At 38.5% G+C, this 19,950-nt stretch overlaps 1 protein-coding gene across 1 annotated transcript in view; it reads right to left on the minus strand.

The window, feature by feature from the left end:
• The window catches only part of anpeplb (alanyl aminopeptidase, membrane like b), a 48,790-nt gene that overhangs the window by 26,549 nt on the left and 2,291 nt on the right, over nt 1-19,950 (minus strand). The window contains exons 4-8 of the mRNA XM_088339705.1: nt 16,766-16,886; nt 15,137-15,291; nt 8,102-8,215; nt 2,998-3,141; nt 1,918-1,983 (exon numbers count right to left, since the gene is read on the minus strand). Of these exons, the coding sequence (XP_088195831.1) occupies nt 1,918-1,983; nt 2,998-3,141; nt 8,102-8,215; nt 15,137-15,291; nt 16,766-16,886 (600 nt within the window). The remainder of the gene's footprint in view (nt 1-1,917; nt 1,984-2,997; nt 3,142-8,101; nt 8,216-15,136; nt 15,292-16,765; nt 16,887-19,950) is intronic.

Genomic DNA, 19,950 nt, shown 5'->3' on the forward strand with positions numbered 1-19,950 from the left:
TAAAAAATGATAATGACAATTTCGTCAAAAAAGTTGCGTCCCGGGGACGCACCTTGATTTGACACGATGCGTCCCCAGCAAAAATAATGCGTCTAGGACGCAGGGACGCGGCCAAACGAGAACACTGAAGAGGGTATGACTTTTCCAGCTTTTTGTAGGAGTTGGACATATGGCCAGAAAATATACAATCTATTTAGAGAAAAAACAAGACACAAAAGTCCTACATGACTAAGATTAAGTTGCTCTTTTTTTCCATAGCCAATGTTTTTGTCCAATGATACTGCAAGAAATAAGTAACACTGTACCGCCTTCGTGCAGATTGACTAATTCGGAAAAGATGAAATACTCAATCTAGCAAACACAGTACTTATGTTTGTGGTTAGTAACTGAAATTTGTATACTTAAATAGTAAATTAATTAAAATTATTTTCTCTTCATTGATAAAACCCCGTGTCATACATTTTACGATATATAAAGCCTACATTTCATTTGAACTCTTGATCATTCAATGCTTATTAACTCCTAAGTAAAAAATCAATACCAATTTCTAAACATTTATAATTGAAACAAATTACACCTTTCATTGAAAAAAATTGGAGTTCTCCATTTTGTTACTGCAGCATGAGCAATGTGACGTTCGTTATCACATGCTGCAATTGCCCACGAAACGACGGGGTAGCCCAACAAATACAGTTTACTGAATACTCTTACCTGTAATCTACCAGTACTACCTCTGTGATCCACCCGTAGATCACGATCTACTTAATGAGCACCCCTGATCTAGAGTATAAATGTTTGGCTTCAGATGTTCTGCAATGTTGTAGCTTGCATTTATGTAGAATTCTTTTTTTTTTTTTTACTTGATTACATTATTGAATAATTCTAAGGAACTGGATGACTACTTTTTGTAGATTTCAACACATTACAGATGCTCCCCTACTTACGACCATTCGACTTACGTAAAATGGTAGATACGAATATTTTTTTCGGGATGTCGAAAAATATCCGGACATCACTGTAAGTTAGATTTCGTATTGCGTGCACCTTTTTACGAGTACAGAGCAGTACTGTAGTGCTTCTTTTCGCCACTACCGGCGTGTGGCGCTGTGAGAAGTCACCCATTATCCACCCCGAAGAAGAAATCTGCTTCCTCTTCCTAGTTCGTGTGTAAACATACTGTACTGTATATCCAGCGTGCTAAGAACTTTGACATTTTTATTGTTTAATATCTTGTGCATCAGTTTGATATGGTTGGTGTAGAGTGTAAAGAAGAGGTGAGCCGTTTATTTTAAAATACAAGCGGAAAAAGAAAGCTTGATGCGGTTGAGAAAATGGTTGGATTCCTTTTTTTCTGCAACTTTCTTCCACGGAGGAGGAAGGCGCCTAACTCTTGAAGCTCATCTTCCTAAAGTAAGTTTAACTTAACTTTATAGAGCATATTATTTTATGAAATGTTTATTTTTTTAGTGCTAAACAGTACAAGTTAATTATATAAACAAACATACAAAATACAGCACTGAAGCAACTTACGAACAAATTTAACTTCAACAATCGGCCGGAACCTTTTGTAAGTAGGGCAGCGTCTTTATACAACATTGAAAAGCAGCAATTGAGTCGCTCTCAGTTTACAAGGAATGGACTACAACATAGTTCCATTTTGTGGAAGGCACAGCAAGAATAATGAGCCATTATCATAAAAAAATACTGACAATTAGCTACATTTACTTTTAATAGCATCTCACTTCCGATTGTTGTGGTGAGAAACACTGCATGTTGATATGTACTGTACATTTTTGATTGCCCTTTTGTGACACCTTTTAAATTTTACTGTTGGTCCAACTCATTTTTTAAGAAGTAATGAACATTTTTTTTCCATACGAAATTGGAAAATACAAATATGTGTGGGTCAACTCTTACTTTCATTCCTTTGTCAAAGATGTTTTGCTCCACAGCATCCGCCAGCATCCTCAGCACAGATGATCCCTATGGAAATACAGTGGAACCTCACAGTTTGCAGTTCAGAGCTTCGCGGGTCTAAAAAATATACCTTACCTCCTCAATAAAAGCATTTATTGACTTGCACCATTGAGCGCGAGCTTATGTCAACTGAGGACACGGTGTGGACACTCTTATTGTGGAGGGGAGGGGGAGGCCCTGACACAACGCTTAGTCATGGTGAGTTACTGCTTCGCTCACCCCCCCCTCTTTTAACTCCTCCCACCTCACCCCCTTCTTATGTGGCGCTCAGTTTATCATGGAGGAACTCGGCGACGCAAGTATATTCTCTTCTGTCACATTTCATCTCAAGTTTGACTTTATTATACCAAAAGCAAGCAGTTGTTTGTATTACCTAAACATGTCTAATTGTGTGTGGTTTTGTGTATTTGTTGTAAAAGCCGTTCGATGCCGCTAGCTAAAGTATGTTGTTATTGTCAGAGGGTAGCTCTTTCACTTTCATTAAAATGAACACAGACCATTTTTTTAACTGTTGTTTCCCAAAACGCTTTACAAACACTCATCAAATATCACATTTTCACTGTTTTTATTTTCAATATGTAACCGGTAGTGTTAACAAGCGAAATAAACTGCGATTGCTGCATGTGGTTGAGAGCGGTTAATATAATCATACTGAATGGTTCGTAGTGGTTTCGCCGCAGTCCTATTCCGTGTAAATACAACATATTTTACAGTTTGGTTTTTTTTTTTTTTGTTATAACATGAATTTCACTCTCTCTCTCTCTCGCTACCCGTATTCTATATGGTGTACTGTATACAGGGGGGTATACTGTTTACCTGTGTAGGTTTTTTTAAGCATTTTTGAAGGGGCGCCACTACTTCGCTGATTTTCAGTTTTCACGCGTGGTCTTGGTCCCCATTAACCGCGTTAACCGAGGGATGACTGTATACAGGGTGTTTGAAGGCAGACATCCAAAGTTCGTTTGGTCTTATCCATAAAAGTATACCCAAGTACTCTGTTTATTTCACTTAGTTGAGTACCTTGTAGTAAGATATGACGTCAAACATCTGAGTAATGTTAATGGTGGACTGGACATCGATTTGTGGGACGGAAAGAGGATGTGAAGAAGCCAACGCGTCGTGTTCAAGTGCCAGTTGGAGTTCACGCATGATGTACATTTCTCTCTGCGGGACACAGATAACATCACATAATAATGTCTCAAGGGAAGAATACTACTAGAAGGTAGCATCCTTTCAGAAATCAAATCCAGATTTAGTGACATTTCCATAAACATTCACAACATCTTAATCACTGAATAGATGAATACAAACAATAAAGATATACAGTGGCTTGCGAAACTATTTGGCCCCCTTGAACTTTGTGACATTTTGCCACATTTGGACTTCAAACATAAAGATGTAAAACTGTAATTACTTGTGAAGAATCAACAATAAGTGGGACACAATCATGAAGTGGAACACACTTATTGGATATTTTAAACGTTTTTAACAAATAAAATACAAAAAAGTTGGTGTGTAAAATTATTCAGCTCCATTGAGTTAATACTTTGTAGCGACACCTTTTGCTGCAAGTCGCTTGGGTTATGTCTCTATCAGTTTTGCACATCGAGAAACTGATATTTTTGCCCATTCCTCCTTGCAAAACAACTCGAGCTCAGTGAGGTTGGATGGAAAGCGTTTATGAACAGAGGTTTACAGTTCTTTCTATAGATTCTCAATTGGATTGAGGTCTGGACTTTGACTTGGCCATTGTAACATTCTGATATGTTTGTGGTGCTTTATGTTTTGGATCGTTGTCTTGTTGGAAGATAAATCTCCGTCCCAGTCTCAGGTCTTTTGCGGACTCCAACAGGTTTTATTCGAGAATGGTCCTGTATTTGACTCAATTTATATTCCCATCAATTTTAACCATCTTCCCTGTCCCTGCTGAAGAAAAACAGGCCCAAACCATGATGCTGCCAGCACCATGTTTGACTGTGGGGATGGTGTGTTGAGGGTGATGAGCTGTGCTGCTTTTCACGCCAAACATAACGTCTTGCATTGTTGCCAAAAAGTTCGATTTTGGTCTCATCTGACCAGAGCACCCTCTTCCACATGTTTGATGTGTCTCCCGGGTGGCAAACTTTAAACGACACATTTTATGGATATCTTGAAGAAATGGCTTCCTTCTTGCCACTCTTCCAGTATACGACTGGTTGTTGTCCTATGGAAAGATTCTCCCACCTCAGCTGAAGACCTCTGCAGTTCATCCAGAGTGATCATGGGCCTCCTTGCTGCATCTCTGATCAGTTTTCCCCTTGTATGAGCTGAAAGTTTAGGGGGACAGCCCGATCTTGGTAGATTTGCGGTGGTCTGATACTCCTTTTATTTCAATATTATTGCTTGCACAGTTCTCCTTGGGATGTTTAAAGCTTGGGAAATCTTTTTGTATCCAAATCCATTTTTAAACTTCTCCACAACCGTATCTTGGACATGCCTGGTGTGTTCCTTGTTCTTCTTGATGCTATCTGTGCTTTAAACAGACCTCTGAGACTATCACAGCGCAGATGCATTCATACAGATACTTGATTACACACAGGTGGATTCCATCGTTAGTCATTTAGATCAACATTGAATCATTCAGAGATCCTCACTGAACTTCTGTATAAATTTGCACACCCACTTTTTTGTTTTTTATTTGTTAAAAAAGTTTAAAATATCCAATAAAGTGTGTTCCACTTCATGATTGTGTCCCACTTTTTGTTGATGCTTCACAAGAAATTACAGTTTTATATCTTGATGTTTGAAGTCTGAAATGGTCACAAAGTTCAAGGGGGCCAAATAGTTTCGCAAGCCACTGTATACACAGTACCTTTTAAAAGTTTTTGGTCCCTCACAAATGTCTTTAGGGAAAACACAGTTTATTTCAATGAAGACAGACACCCATTTCTAGTGTTCTAATAGTACATTGTGTTTGCTAATTGTGTTAGCAAGCTAGTAGATGATTAGAATACCCTTGTGCAATGATGCTAACACAGTTGGAAACAGTGAAGCTAGTTAAAGAAGCAATCAACCTGACCTTCATCTGAGCTTGTCGAATATCTGGAGCAAGCTTGGGCACTCCAGTCCTTGAGGGTCATACCAGGTCCTGCATGATTTTTGAGGTTGCTCTTCTCCAATACAGGTTATTCCAATCGCAAGGATTATTAACTGGCTCCTGCCAGCTTGCTTATGATAATTTGTATCCCCTGAGTTGAAGAAGAGAGACCTCCATGTAGAAAATGCGGCCCTCTAGAACCAGAGTACCAAGGTCTGAACTGGAGCATCACATAAAACGTTCAGAATGGCCAGAAAGATAACTTTCCATTACTCCGTTCTGTGGTTTTATGTAGAGTCCTCATTTTCTTTTTTCAATTTTTACATGTTTTCATTTCCAGATTTTTTTTTACAATGATCAGGAAGCCTTGCACTGCTTGTGATGCATATTAAGAATAAATAAATGACAACAACAACAACTTGACAGTCTATTAGTGTTTCAGGAAACTAAAGCTACTCCATGTGAGAAAATGCCAAGAAACTGAAGATCACCTACAACCAATGTTCCCTCTAATTTTCCTTACGGATCTGAGCGTTCACACAAAGTCGGTGAGCAACGCTTGAAACAACAGTGAGCCACCATAACCCCAAGTGTGGCAAGATAATTAATTATCAAACATGTCCGAAACTTGACATCAAGTTACATTTTGCTGAGTTTCCGGCAATGCAAAATTATTTTTCTCTTTTGAATGAATTGACTCATGTACTATTGCAAAGGTTGTACGGTCTACAAACGTCGTTTGTTCTTACAATTCTTTCACAAGATATCCATTTCTTTTTATTTCCTGATATATTTTGTCGCATAATATTAACATTTTTGGGGGCTTATTTAGTCGGTTGTAAGATACAGAACTGTACTCAATCACGTTTTTTAGTGGCAACAAGATTCACTTGATATAATTGGAAATTATTTGAATGCAACACAAACTTTTTCTTCTTTTTTCCGTTTTTTTACTTTTTTTAAAAATTCTTTTTAAAAAAGTCTCATTGTGTTTATTTTTTCTGAGCTGTTACTTTTTTATTTTTGTTCTCTATTTACTTTTTTCCTACATTTCTTTCTTTTCTTTTTTTCTGTCTTTTTTCTAAATTTTTCCTTCTTTTTTCCTCTTCCTTTTGTTTCTTTATTTCTCAGCTTTTCACTACTTTTTCATTTTGGTATTTTTTTCTTTTTTGTTCTATTCCCCCTTCCTTTAAGTCATTTTGTGCATAATTTTACTTAATATTTTGGTCATGTTGGGACTAAAGAAGCAAAAACAACCTGAAGAGCTGTTTAGGACCCGAAAGAGCCGGTTCCTTTTTAGTGAGCCGAGCCGAAGAAGCCGGTTCTCGACATATTCTACTAACTTTACTCAACTTCGTTCGACTTCAAAATACCGCATTTAGGACACAACGTCAGGGGAACCCGTGTATTTTTACCTTCATGCACTGTAACTGTGACTTAAGTCGCTTCTTAATAAGTAATTTTGAGCCCTCATTTTTGTGTGCTGGCTAGATTTTCTTGTGCGCTGAGAATGTGCGAGTAGTGCGCAAATGCGCACGCGCGCAGCTTAGAGGGAACACTGCCTACAACAGTGTGTACTACTTCCTTCAGAAAAGGGCTCTAACCAGTGTAAAAAGAAAAGTAGCAAAATGTCAAGTACTGATACGTTATTTCTCAGACTGTGGACTCTAGATACCTCACATGTCCTCGACTATGAGCTTGGTTAACTACTGTAGTACTTGAACAACACCAGTGTCAACATCTACTGTTAAAAGGCAACTTCAAGAGGCTGGTCCTCAAGGCAGAGTGGCAAAGAAAAAGCCATACATATCGGAGACTGGCCAAAAAAAGGGAAGCAATTCATATGGTCTTCAGAACACAGACATTGGACAACTCATTTGAGAAATAAAAGTGTGACTTTTTCATGGAAAACACAAAATTTTAAAGGTGACCAATGTTCCCTCTAATTTTCCACGGGTCTGAGCGTTCACACAAAGTCTTTTTTTTCTGGCTTTTTTTCTGAAATGTTCCTTCTTTTTTCTCTTCCTCTTGTTTCTTTTTTTTGTCAGCTTTTCACTACTTTTTCATTTTGGTATTTTTTTTCCTTTTTTGTTCTATTCCCCCTTCCTTGAGGTCATTTTGTGCATAATTTTACATAATATTTGGTCATATAGGGATGAAAGAAGCAAAAACAACCTGAAGAGCCGTTTAGGCCCCGAAAGAGCTGGTTCCTTTTAGTGAGCCGAGCCAAAGAAGCCGGTTCTCGAAAAACTCTACTGACTTTACTCAACTTCGTTCTATTTCGACCTTGACTTCAAAATACCGCATTTAGAACACAACGTCAGGGGAACCCGTGTATTTTTACCTTCATGCACTGTAACTTTGACTTAATTCGCTTCTTAATTAGCAATTTTGAGCCCTGATTTTTGTGAACTGGCTAGATTTTCTTGTCCGCGGAAAAGCTCTGGGTAGTGTGCAATTGCACACACACGCAGCTCAGAGGGAACATTGCGCTGGATAGATTTTCTTGTGCGCTGAGAATTTGCCCTCAATGCGCGATTGCGCACGTACGCAGCTTAGAGGGAGCATTGTAGGTGACCTCAAGCTTTTGAACAATAGTGTATAAATCGAAACACACACACGAACACAAACACAGACCTTTCGCATTCTTTCACACCGACTACAGACGCGAACACGATTTTAAGTCCAGCAAAGTAGACAAGTGTATGTCTAAAAAAAACGTTAAAAGAAAAAAATATAATAGGTCAGATTAACAAATCAATCGCTTAACCAATCTAAAACAATCGTGAGTAATGGACCCTTAAGACTGTTGTCTTACTTTTCTGGATTTTAAAACCAAAAATGATCACTGTGCAGTGCACTCGTTGCAAATTTTGTGCTGAACTGAATACACTGTTGTAGAAAACTTGGAAATAATCACAAATATCTAATTTGTCAGTGTGATTTCAGCTGTATAATGACACAATAGTAGGGGTTCAAAAACACTTACCCAATCAACCCAAACTCTTGGTATATTAGTCGGCATATTACGCTCAACATACAACTTACAACTTTAAATGTGGGTTCAACGTCGTCCATTGCCAATGTTGACATGTAGGTGGCAAAGCCTTCACTTAGCCAAACTTCATTCCACCATTTCATTGTCACAAGATTTCCAAACCACTGTGAACAAAATGAGACAGAATAATAAATGCCAAAATTCAGAAATGAAATGATCTGCATTTATATAGCGCTTTTCAAGTCAATGACTTCCCAAAGTGCTCCACATTTCCCAATAGCGGGCTTGCAGCCATGTAAGGTGCTAACCTGCTTATTGGGAGTATTAGGGGTATTAAGGGTTCAGTGTCTTACCCAAGGACACGTCGACATGTAACACGGACAAGCCGGGATTCGAACTGGGATCCCTTGATCCCAAGACGAGCCCTCTACCTCCTGAGCTACTGCCGCCTCATCAGATAGATAGATAGATAGATAGATAGATAGATAGATACTTTATTCATCCCCGTAGGGAAATTCACACTTCCAGCAGTCTACCCCGTTGTTTATTAACAGATGAACATGATGCCCTAGGGGTGCTTGTAGCGGAGTGGATGACGTCACGCCAGTCCAAAAGTTCGACATCCCTGCGGCAGATGTAAAACTTTTCTTTGTGAAAATCCAGGGATACACCACCTCGTGTTAGCAAGTCCGCCTCCTCTCCGATTCCCCCCGGCTTTCGTGTCTCTGTTTAGCGGCGTTGAAGCCGGATAGCTCCGGGTAGCTCCGGGTGGCTACACGTTAGCGTCCGGAATGCTAAACGTGAGCCACGTTTCTGCAAAACACAGCAACTGCGCTCCCTGTGCGCTTCGATGTTTTCCACTAGCACTCGATGATCTTATTTGGTCGTGAGTTCGCATTTACCATGATTACGGATGGTACCGAAGACTTATAACGCCGCTAGCCGGCTCTTCTTCCACGATAGGCCCCTTCATCACACCAGCACGAGAATTCTTCAGGGCAAGGAGTTGAAATTCCTTGAATACACGCATTTTTTGTGCGCTAAAACCCATGTCCCATAGGATAGAAGTAATCCGTAGTGTAGTTGTCAAAGAGGGAAGAAAAAACACCGAAGATAGGAGCAGACAATAAAACAAGAGTGCAGCTGCTGGAAAAGGCAGCCGCTCGTGGCAGCGCCGCTTTAGCATCATCATTGCACATTCTTTACATAGTATAGGAAAATGTTACAGACCAACAAAAAAGAAGAACAGTGGTTTTATTGTTTAGGTACGTTAGAGAATTTGCACATGGGCATAGTATATCTATTCATATGAATTAAGATTTTACTCATGTGGCAACTAAGGGCGGATCAATCAAAATATGGGTATTATCGCTACTGAGCAAGTACTTGGATCGGATTGATATGATTGAGCTGGGATCGATACTATCTTCCTAGCACGATAATAATGTTGTTAGTGGATTGGAAGCCAATCAATTATACATTCTAACTTTCAAATTGGATCCAATTCTGTTTACACTTTATTTGCACAGCTGACTTTATTTTTACTATATTGTGCAATGGAAGGTACCTCAGTTCTCTTTTTGACATTGATATACAGAATTTGTATTTTCGTTACATAGTTGTTTTTTTTTGGCTTTGCCTCTGCTGACTTGTTCTAAAACAGTTGTTGTCGTGGAGGTCTTTTATTTTGTATTATTTACACTATTTGCATTCTCTGGCGTTATTTTCAAAGCATTGTGCTATATTAGGTAAAGTTGGCATGTTGTCATTGTTATATACTGTAAATTCCGGACTATAAGCCGCTACTTTTTCCCCAAACTTTCAACCCTGCGGCTTATTCAGTGATGCGGCCAATTTATGCGCTCGAGTACAAAAGGTAAGATTTAGACTGGTGGAATATATGCGCAGAGGAAGACTGCAACTTCACAAAAAACTGGCCGCATGCGAAAGGCAACTTTTTCGCAAGTCTGCCAGTGGATCCTGACAACGTGGGGCAGCATCAAAAAATCCACCATCACCAGCGGGTTTTGAAAAGCCGGTCTGCTGCGTGACGGAGAGAAGAGCACACTAGCGACAGTGACCGCGCGAGTCAGGCCGCGGGAGCTTGGGACGACGTCTATATGACACAGTTTCTTTCCGACACTGAGGAAGACGACTTTGATGGCTTCAGTTCTAAGGAGGAAGATGAGGACGGTTTACCGTGATTTTTACAAGTACGGTATGTTTTTTTAACAGACCCGTTTACTGTGTTGCGAGCGGGTGTTGCTAGCGTGTTGCTACCATTAACTGCTCTGTCAGGCACCGTTTGGGATGAAAGTTATATTATTATTATTATTAAAGCTTTGAAAACTCTCTCGGTGTACCGTCTTTCTTTGTAAATATGTGTAACCCATGTATAATATGTATTTGCAACTGTATATTTTTGTAATGTATTTATTTGAGACACTTATTCTGATATGTTTTGCAAATTAAAAAAGAGGGGTGGAGCAAACACGGGCTGACGGGAAGTGGAGTAAAGGTGAGACGTGTTTGTGGACGCGGCCAACAATAGTGGATATATATTTTTCCCACCCTTACCTTTGGAAATAAAGACTTTTTTTCCTTTGATTAGTTTCAATTGGTACCCGGACTCTGCAGATCTGCATCAAACCTTAAGTACGGGTATCATTTTCCGTACATTTTGCTGGCTGTGATTTTTGGACTGTGTACTTCAATGAAGGACATTTAGTTTCAACCGCGGGACTTGAGGTCGGGTGTGGATCAATTTAATATATGTGTGACAAATTTTTTAACGTAGCTTTATGCTGCTTATATACAGGTGCGGCTTGTGTATGTACAAAATCGGGTTTCCTCTGAAAATGTGGTGGGTGCGGCTTATAATCAGGTGCGCTCTATAGTCCGGAATTTACGGTATATTTTTTGTTACGTTATTGGTACTTTGGGTTTTACTCTATTAACTTTTGTTTTGAAACAGTTGTAATAGAAATATTTACATTTATTTTTCATACTGTTAATATTTGCATTATAGTTATCTAAAAAACAAACATTTTCAGTGCCTACAATCTTCTAGTTGGAGTGGGACATATTGCTACACATACACATACCGAGTTTATCACAAATGTAAATGACTAACTCAAGGGGAGGGGTTTAGTTATTCAATGTTCATGACATTATCAAGCAAAATGTATCAAATCAGTATGAATCGGTACTATCCTTTGTGTACTTGGATCGGATCGATACGAAAATTCCCAGTATCGCCCTCCCCTAGTGGCTGCAGTAATATATTCTACTTTTTATTCTAGTGTTATTTTAGTTAAGAATAAAGTGAGCAAAAAGGCCTGCAGCTGGTACAAATTGTGTGTGTTGTAATATGGAAATGTGTCACTGCATATATATATATATATATATATATATATATACTGGACTGTCTCAGAAAATTAGAATATTGTGATAAAGTTCTTTATTTTCTGTAATGCAATTAAAAAAACAAAAATGTCATACATTCTGGATTCATTACACATCAACTGAACTATTTCAAGCCTTTTATTATTTGAATATTGCTGATTTTGGCTTACAGCTGAAAAAAACTCAAAAATCCTATCTCAAAATATTAGAATACTTCCTCAGACCAAGTAAAAAAATAATTTTATAACAGCAAAACTAAATCAAACATTTGAAAATGTCCATTGATGCACTCAGTACTTGGCTGGGAATCCTTTTGCACGGATTACTGCATCAATCCGGCGTGGCATGGAGGCATTTAGCCTGTGGCATTGCTGAGGTGTTATTGATGCCCAGGATGCTTCGATAGCGGCCTTCAGCTCATTTGCATTTGTAGGTCTGGTGTCTTTCATCTTCTTCTTAACTATACCCCACAAATTCTCGATGGGGTTCAGGTCAGGGGAATTAGCAGGCCAATCAAGGACAGTGATGCCATGGTCAGTGCACCAGTTACTGGTGGTTTTGGCACTGTGGGCAGGTGCCAGATCATGCTGGAAAATGAAATCCTCATCTCCATAGAGCTTTTCAGCAGATGGAAGCATGTAGTGCTCTAAAATCTCTTGGTACACAGTTGCATTTACTCTGGACTTGATGAAACAAAGTGGACCAACACCAGCAGCTGACATGGCTCCCCAAACCATTGCTGACTGTGGGAACTTCACACTGGATTTCAAGCAACTTGGATTTTGCTCTTCTCCAGCCTTTCTCCAGACTCTGGCGCCTTGACTCCCAAATGAAATTCAAAAATTGCTTTCGTCTGAAAAGAGGACTTTGGACCACTCTGCAACTATCCAGTGCTTCTTCTCCATAGCCCAAGTCAGACGCTTCTTCCGTTGTCTTGAGTTCAGAAGTGGCTTGACTATGGGAATACGGCTATTGTAGCCCATTTCCCGGACACGTCTGTGAACTGTGGCTTTTGATACCTGGACTCCAGCTTCAGCCCACTGTCTTTGAAGCTCCCCCAAATTCTGGAAGCGGCTCTTCGTCACAATTTTGTTAAGGCTGCGGTCATCTCTCTTGGTTGCGCAGCGTTTCCGGCCACATTTTTCCCTTCCAACAGACTTTTTGTGGATATGCTTTGAAACTGCACTCTGTGAACAGCCTGCTCTTTGAGAATTTTCCTTTTGTGTCTTACCCTCCTGATGGAGGGTATCAATGATGGTCCTATGGACAGCAGTCTTCCCCATACTTGTGATTTAGTTTACTGAACCAAGCTGAGTGTTTTTAAGGCTCAGGAAACCCTCGCAAGGTGTTTCGAGTTAATTAGATGATTCAGGTGATTAGTTGAATAGCCTACTTGTATACTTTTTCATGATATTCTAATATTTTGAGATAGGATTTTTGAGTTTTCTTAAGCTGTAAGCCAAATTCAGCAATATTAAAATAATAAAAGGCTTGAAATAGTTCAGTTGATGTGTAATGAATCCAGAATGTATGACATTTTTGTTTTTTTAATTGCATTACAGAAAATAAAGAACTTTATCACAATATTCTCATTTTCTGAGACAGTCCAGTATATATATATATATATATATATATATATATATATATATATATATATATATACATATGAGTATTTGAACACCCTGCTATTTTGCCATTTCTCCCACTTAGGAATCATGGAGGTGTTTGAAATTTTCATCGTAGGTGCATGTCCACTGTGAGAGAGATAAACTAAAAACAAAAATCCCAAAATCATAATGTATGATTTTTTTGAACATTTTTCGCCCATTAGAAGTCCACTTGCTCTCAGATGCACCTGTTTGAGGTCATTAGCTGCGTAAAGACACCTGTCCACCCCATACAATCATTAAGAATTTGACTTGTAACATGGCGAAGAACAAAGGGCTGTCCAAAGACACCAGAGACAAAATTGTACACCCACACGGCTGGAAAGGGAGACGGAGCAATTGCCAAGCAGCTTGGTGAAAACAGGTCCACTGTTGAAGCAATCATTAGATAATGGAAGAAGCTAAACATGACGGTCAATCTCTATCGGAGGGGAGACCTATGCAAGATATTACCTCGTGGGGTCTCAAAGAAGTTTGCATATGACCATTTGGATGATCCAGAGAAGTCTTGGGAGAAAGTCTTGTTGTCAAATGATACCAAAATAGAACTTTTTGGTCATAATTCTACTAAGTATGTTTGGATGAAGAAGAATGAATAGCATGATCCGAAGAACACCATCCCTATTGTGAAGTGTAGGGGTGGTAGCATCAGGCTTAGGGGTTTTTCTGCACATGGGACCGGACGAGTGCACTGCATTAAAGAGAGGATGACTGGGGCTGTGTATTGTGAAATTTTGGGGAACAACCTCCCTCCCTTAGTCAGAACATTGAAGATGGGTCATGGCTGGGTCATCCAACACGACAACTACCCTAAGCACATAGCCAGAAAAACCAAAAAGTGGCTCTTTTAGAAGCATATCAAGGTTCTAGCATGGCCCAGCCAGTCCCCAGACCTGAACCCAATCAAAAACTTTTCTCAGCGGCAGCCCAGAAACCTGACTGATCTAGAGAAGATCTGTGTGGAGGAGTGGGCCAAGATCCCTCCTGCAGTGTGTGCAAACCTGGTGAAAAACTACAGGAAACGTTTGACCTCTGTAATAGCAAACAAAGGCTACTGGACCAAATATTAACGTTCATTCCAAGATGGCGGCGCGTGCAAACGCTGCGGCTTCACAGGCTCCAGTTTGTCTTTTGTTCATAACATCCACAACATCCCCGAGGGATATACAGAGACCACCGGATCTCCCTGGGCGATCTGCCTGCCAACAACGACGGAGCAAAAGGAAAAGGCTGCCAGTCGGGTCTGTTTATGGACTGTACTTCCCAAATCCATTCAATACGTGGACTGAGCAATTCGGGAAAAACACTGGACTGTGTGTACAGTAAGATCAAACATCCAGTTTGATCCCCCCATCTCTGTTTGTCCCTCACCCCCCTCATCACACCCCCCCCCCCCCCCCCTCCGGAGGAAGCAAAGCCTATTTACAACAAAGACAGTTAAAACATGTTTTTGTTCCTTTATCTCTTTGTTCTTTATCCTCACTGTAAAATGTGGAACTGGAGTCGTCCAATTTCGTTGTCACGATATATCCCATGTTGTAACAATGACAATAAGGCATATTCTATTCTATTCTATTCTATTTTCTCAGGTGTTTAAATACTTATTTCCAGCTATATCGCACAAATAAATATTTTTTAAAAATCATCGGCATTTCTGGATTTTTATTTTTATTTTATCCCTCTCACAGTGGTCATGCACCTACGATGAAAATTTCAGACCCCTCCATGATTTCTAAGTGGGAGAAATAGCAAAATAGCAGGGTGTTCAAATACTAATTTTCTTCACTGTAAATTCAGCTTTTAACTATTTAAATAATTGACTATCCTCATTATCCTATGCCTTAGAGTCCAGTGCGCCTTATGTATGAAAAAAATGAGAAAAGACCGTTTTTTGGGGTGTGTGCCTTATCATGTGCCTTGCTTTAAAGAAAAATAGGCACTTCAAGAGGACCTAATGAAAAAATGGACGTTTATCAGCTTTCAAAAATCCTTTATTGTATTTTTTTTACTAACCTGGTGTGCCAGTTCATGTGAAATGACATGAGAGATTGTTTCCTTGTGCAAAAGGGACGACACGCCCTCCTCATACAGCAAGGATCCCTGTTGATATGTGACCAGCCCCCAGTTTTCCATCGCTACAGACAATAAATCTGGCACCGCAACTTGATCTGGGGGAATGATTAAGCACAAGCCAACGCCACACTGTAAGTTTCAGAAAGGTTTTACGCTCAGATTTATTTAGAATTTCAAAAAAACATACGTTTTCATATTTTTGAAGATGTGTTTTGAATGACTGTACTATATATAATAACAGTTCAGCATGAGACAGCACAGCAAACATTTATTTAACATTCTACTTATTTTACAGCCCTCACTTTCAATACAGATTTTATGACACCTTGCTAAAAGAAAAGCAATTACGGGAGACAAATTAAGCAAATGTTTACAATAGAACCAAGGTTGGGTAGGGTTACTTTAACTGGATTACTTTCAATTACTTTTGGATTACTCCAATACCAAACATGCTAATAAAAGACAAAATAAACTAAATATGAATACAATTACTAAATTTTGTGCAGGCTTGGGGAGTAACGGAACACATGGAACGGCAAAAATGATGTTGGCAAGCTGTTTGGATTTATTTTCATTTTGTTTCTGTCGCATTTTATGTTAGTTTTGCCGGAGATCAAAGAGATCAAAGCCAGGAGAGAAAGCTTACCACGTATTGTGAGTCATCATTTTATTCATATTTAGTTTATTTTGTCTTTTATTTATTATTTTATTGGTATTCGGAGTAATCCAAAAGTAATTAAAAGTAATCAAGTTAAAGTAACCCTACCCAACCCTGAATAGAACTACTCGGGTCACTAAGATTACACACATGCACGATATTAAAGCACAGTTGTTAAAGGGACAGTGTGTATTATTTAGACTCTCCTAGTGTAAAAAAAAACTTTGTTCACTTCTAAAAAAAAACATTTGATTTAAATAATAAGCAAAAAAAACATGAAGTATCTTTCAAACATGCATTTTTTTTAATACACAAGGGTCGCAAATAAGCATTTATTATAAGTAACATGCGGGATATTATCTGCATTTTTTTTCTAATATAGCGATTTTCAAGTCAATGAAGACTTTCCAAAGCGCTTTACACTGTGCTTCACATTTTTACCCATTCACACACACACTCACACACCAATAGCGGCCGTGCTTATTGGGGGCATTAGGGGCATTCAGTGTCTTACCCAAGGACACTTTGACATGTAACACGGAGGGGCTGGGATTTGAACTGCGATCTCTTGATCCCAAGACGAGCGCTCTACCTCCTGAGCTACTGCCGCCCAGTAGCTCAGGAGGTAGATATGACATAACCATCTGTCATCTTGCGGTTACCAATGCCCGAAAACCTCAAAAAGGCTAGGTAAAAATGGTGCCTCTTGGTCACTTTGAGTTTGAGTAGTTTGTATTCTTCCTCGCGCCTTCTAGCCCTCTTTTTCGGTTGCACTACAGCGTACATCGGCATCTAGTGTTCAAATAATATACACTGTCCATTTAAACTAGGCGAAATTTGAATACTACAAAGTATATACCGTATACCTTCCAACAATAATTTGTATTCACGGAGACATTCTTATTACTTACCAAGTTTTTTTAGAAGGTAATTCATTTCAAAGTAATTTTCATAGTACTTGAGAATTTTCTGTGTAACATTTGCTGCATATCGAGTGTATCCAGCATCAGTGGCCTGTGGCCGAGCAAATATCTGCATGAGAAAGTAACAGACGGGAAAGATTTATTGGCATTTTAAAACTAAAACGTTTACATAGAAAGCCAGAGGTATAGATTCACATCAGAGGTAAGATCTTAAGCCCGAGCTTGAGCACGAAGCAAACCAAATTGAATTTTGGGCTGGATCGGGACTACAATGTCAATCGACCGAGTCAGGCCGGGCTTCTTTCTCGTTGCCTATTTTTTTAAATTATCCACCCATCATTGTTCTTCTTTGTCTCTCTGTTTCCCTGTGCTCGATTCCTATGGAAAGACTGCTGCTGTGATCTATGGCCCGATTCTCAACCCGCCAAATAGCTTTAAAAATTTCCCGTCAACTCTTAAAAAAAAATTCATCAATGACTAAAAATTGTTAATGCAACCTCTCCAGTCACCGAAATATCAAATATGCACATGCTTATACTGTCTTGTTTAACTTGAGTTTCTTTACAAAACACAGGCTCGAATTTATAAACATGAATCAGCTCTCCTACTTCCAAGTACTTACAAATAATATATGAAATCTCGGGTTTGCTTCGGTGCTCGGTCGTGCGAATCAAGTTAATAAAAATATATAAAAAAGAAAAAAGAGGACAGATGAACTCAAGGGCGGAAATCCTGCAAATCTTTGAGTTTCTTTGCCTTAAGACACGTGATTCATATGACCAGGATTTATACTAAACTCCTATAGAGTTCACTTACGAACTAATCGTTTTAATAACCTGTTTTGGAAAAGGAAAACATCCTGACAGATTAATTTGGGATATTAATCTCTGGCTGATATGAGAGTCAAGGAAGATCCAGGTTTGATATCAACAGGAGGCCCCCAGTTACCGCGGGGAGAAAAACGGAATGACTCCTCTTTCTCACCGTGGCCCAGTGACGCGATTGTTTTTATTTAGAAGAAGTCAAGCAGTTGTAAAAACATACCATGATGAGTTTCCTGTACCCTTCAAAATAAAGACTGAAAGTATGCGTGTTTTTAAACAGAATCATATAAAAGAGTAGAAAAATAGAGAACAGGTAATAAAAAACAGTATGAAAGCAAGTATATTCCATCAGAGCCATTTGTAACGTGAGTAATTGAGAAAATGACAGATAACTAGATGTAATATACCTTACACTCCAAAACATGCAAGACATACAGCCCTCAAGAACCCAGATAATTCCTGTAGTAAAGTATTACATAATTACATAATTAAGAGTTTTTAGGAACGTGTGCGTTTTACAATGTATAAACTCCAAGAGGGGCCGATATTTTTGCAATGCCTACTTTTGAATGTTTTATTTGTTAACTCAATACAAAAAGTTGAATAAATTTGTTTTTTTTCACATGTTATTGATCCTTAGATACATTTTTGAGTTCGAAGCCTTATATATGGCAAAATGTCAAAAAGTTTTTGGGGTGGGGGGCAATACTTTTGCAAGGCCTCGTAACAGTAATCCCTCGCTATAACGCTGTTCACCTTTTACTGTCTCGCTGCTTCACTGATTTTCATTGTGTCCTGCATTCCTACAGAGCAGGAGTGGGCAAACTTTTTAATTGGTGGGTCAGTTAAAAATAAAATTGGCAAAAAGGGTTAGAAGAAAAACAAAATATTGATTGCATTTTTTTTTACGATCTACCTATTGAGTCTACAGTCTGATATCTGGGCAACACATGAGGAAAAAGGATAATTTAAGCATGTTCCATTTATTTCATATTGTGGCTGCTATCTCAAAATCATGTATCTCATTTGAGGCTTTTTTTGTGAAAATTCTATTCATGCAAAAAAAATGATAGAAGTTTTTTTTTTAGAATTGCATCCATAAATAAAAATACCGACATCTATATTTAATATTTCTTATTTACGAATTCTATATATAGACCATTTAATCAAATTGCTTTTGAAATGCTCCAAATAAATACAAAGTACTGGTAATAAAAATGTCTCTTTTTAACCCTCTTATTACCACGGGGGCACCGGTGCCCCAGTTAGACAAGCACTATTTAAATTACCGTAACTCTCCGACAGTTCTTAACATATTATCAAATTCAATCGAATAGTTCTCCGAAACACTCTCTAGGCAGCAGCAACTTCCTACAATGGTATCTCACAGGCATCCATGTGTGGCAATAGACCAATCACAGGCAAGAAATGACACTGCCGGGGCATGATAAGTAATGCATTTTGTTAAGCATTTTTGGGATACACAACCAAAAAAAAACATTTGAATCCTTTGAACATTACTTTATTAGTTTTGATTGTTAAAGGGGCAATGAATTGCGAGACTGATTGGGCATGTATAATAAGGGTCTCTGTCTCCAGGAATTTCACCACCTACCACACAGGCCCATAAAACGCCTAGTCATGGTGAAAAATAGTTGACAATATATGGTCAACTAAGAGAGCAAGACTCAAAAACTTTTTTGTATCTATTTATAACAGTTCAAATTTCCAGTTTGTCTTAAGTGTGTATTTCCATGTCAGTCTCTATTTCATTATAACATTGAAAAAAATCGTCTATTTTTCATTTTGTTTTTCGTTTTAAACTATTATTCCATCGTCTTAACACATATTTATGGTAGATATGATATATTGAAAGTTTGTGTTTTTCGTAAAAAAGGGCCAAAAGTAATTACTCATGACATAATTTCCGACTCTTTCATGGTCAAAATAACAAAAAGATTTCAGGCGGCCTGTGCGATACTTGGTCAATAAAGGGTTAAGCACTAAATCTTATAATGTTTATAATGTGCATTGCAAACTTACGATGCAACAGATATAGCTCAGAAGTGTTTTCTTTTTTATTAAATTTGATAAATCTCATGATTGATAGAACAATTACCTGATTAAAAAATAGCAGGTAAAGATAAATGTAGCCAGCTTTTTCAATGTCCGTGACACTGGGTACCAAATAATCACATTTTTATTAAAGTACTTTTTCTTACCCTTTTATACATATCATCATATTTTTAACATTTGGTGGGCCGGACTAAAAATCGTAGCGTCGTTAAGCTTGAGGAAAAAGTGTCATCAGCACAACAGTGAAAAAAATGTGTGTGCGGAAGATGTGAC

The sequence above is a fragment of the Urocampus carinirostris genome, chromosome 7 (genome assembly GCF_059441175.1).
Source record: "Urocampus carinirostris isolate Australia breed hairy pipefish chromosome 7, RoL_Ucar_1.0, whole genome shotgun sequence".
In the NCBI taxonomy this organism is placed as follows: domain Eukaryota; kingdom Metazoa; phylum Chordata; class Actinopteri; order Syngnathiformes; family Syngnathidae; genus Urocampus; species Urocampus carinirostris.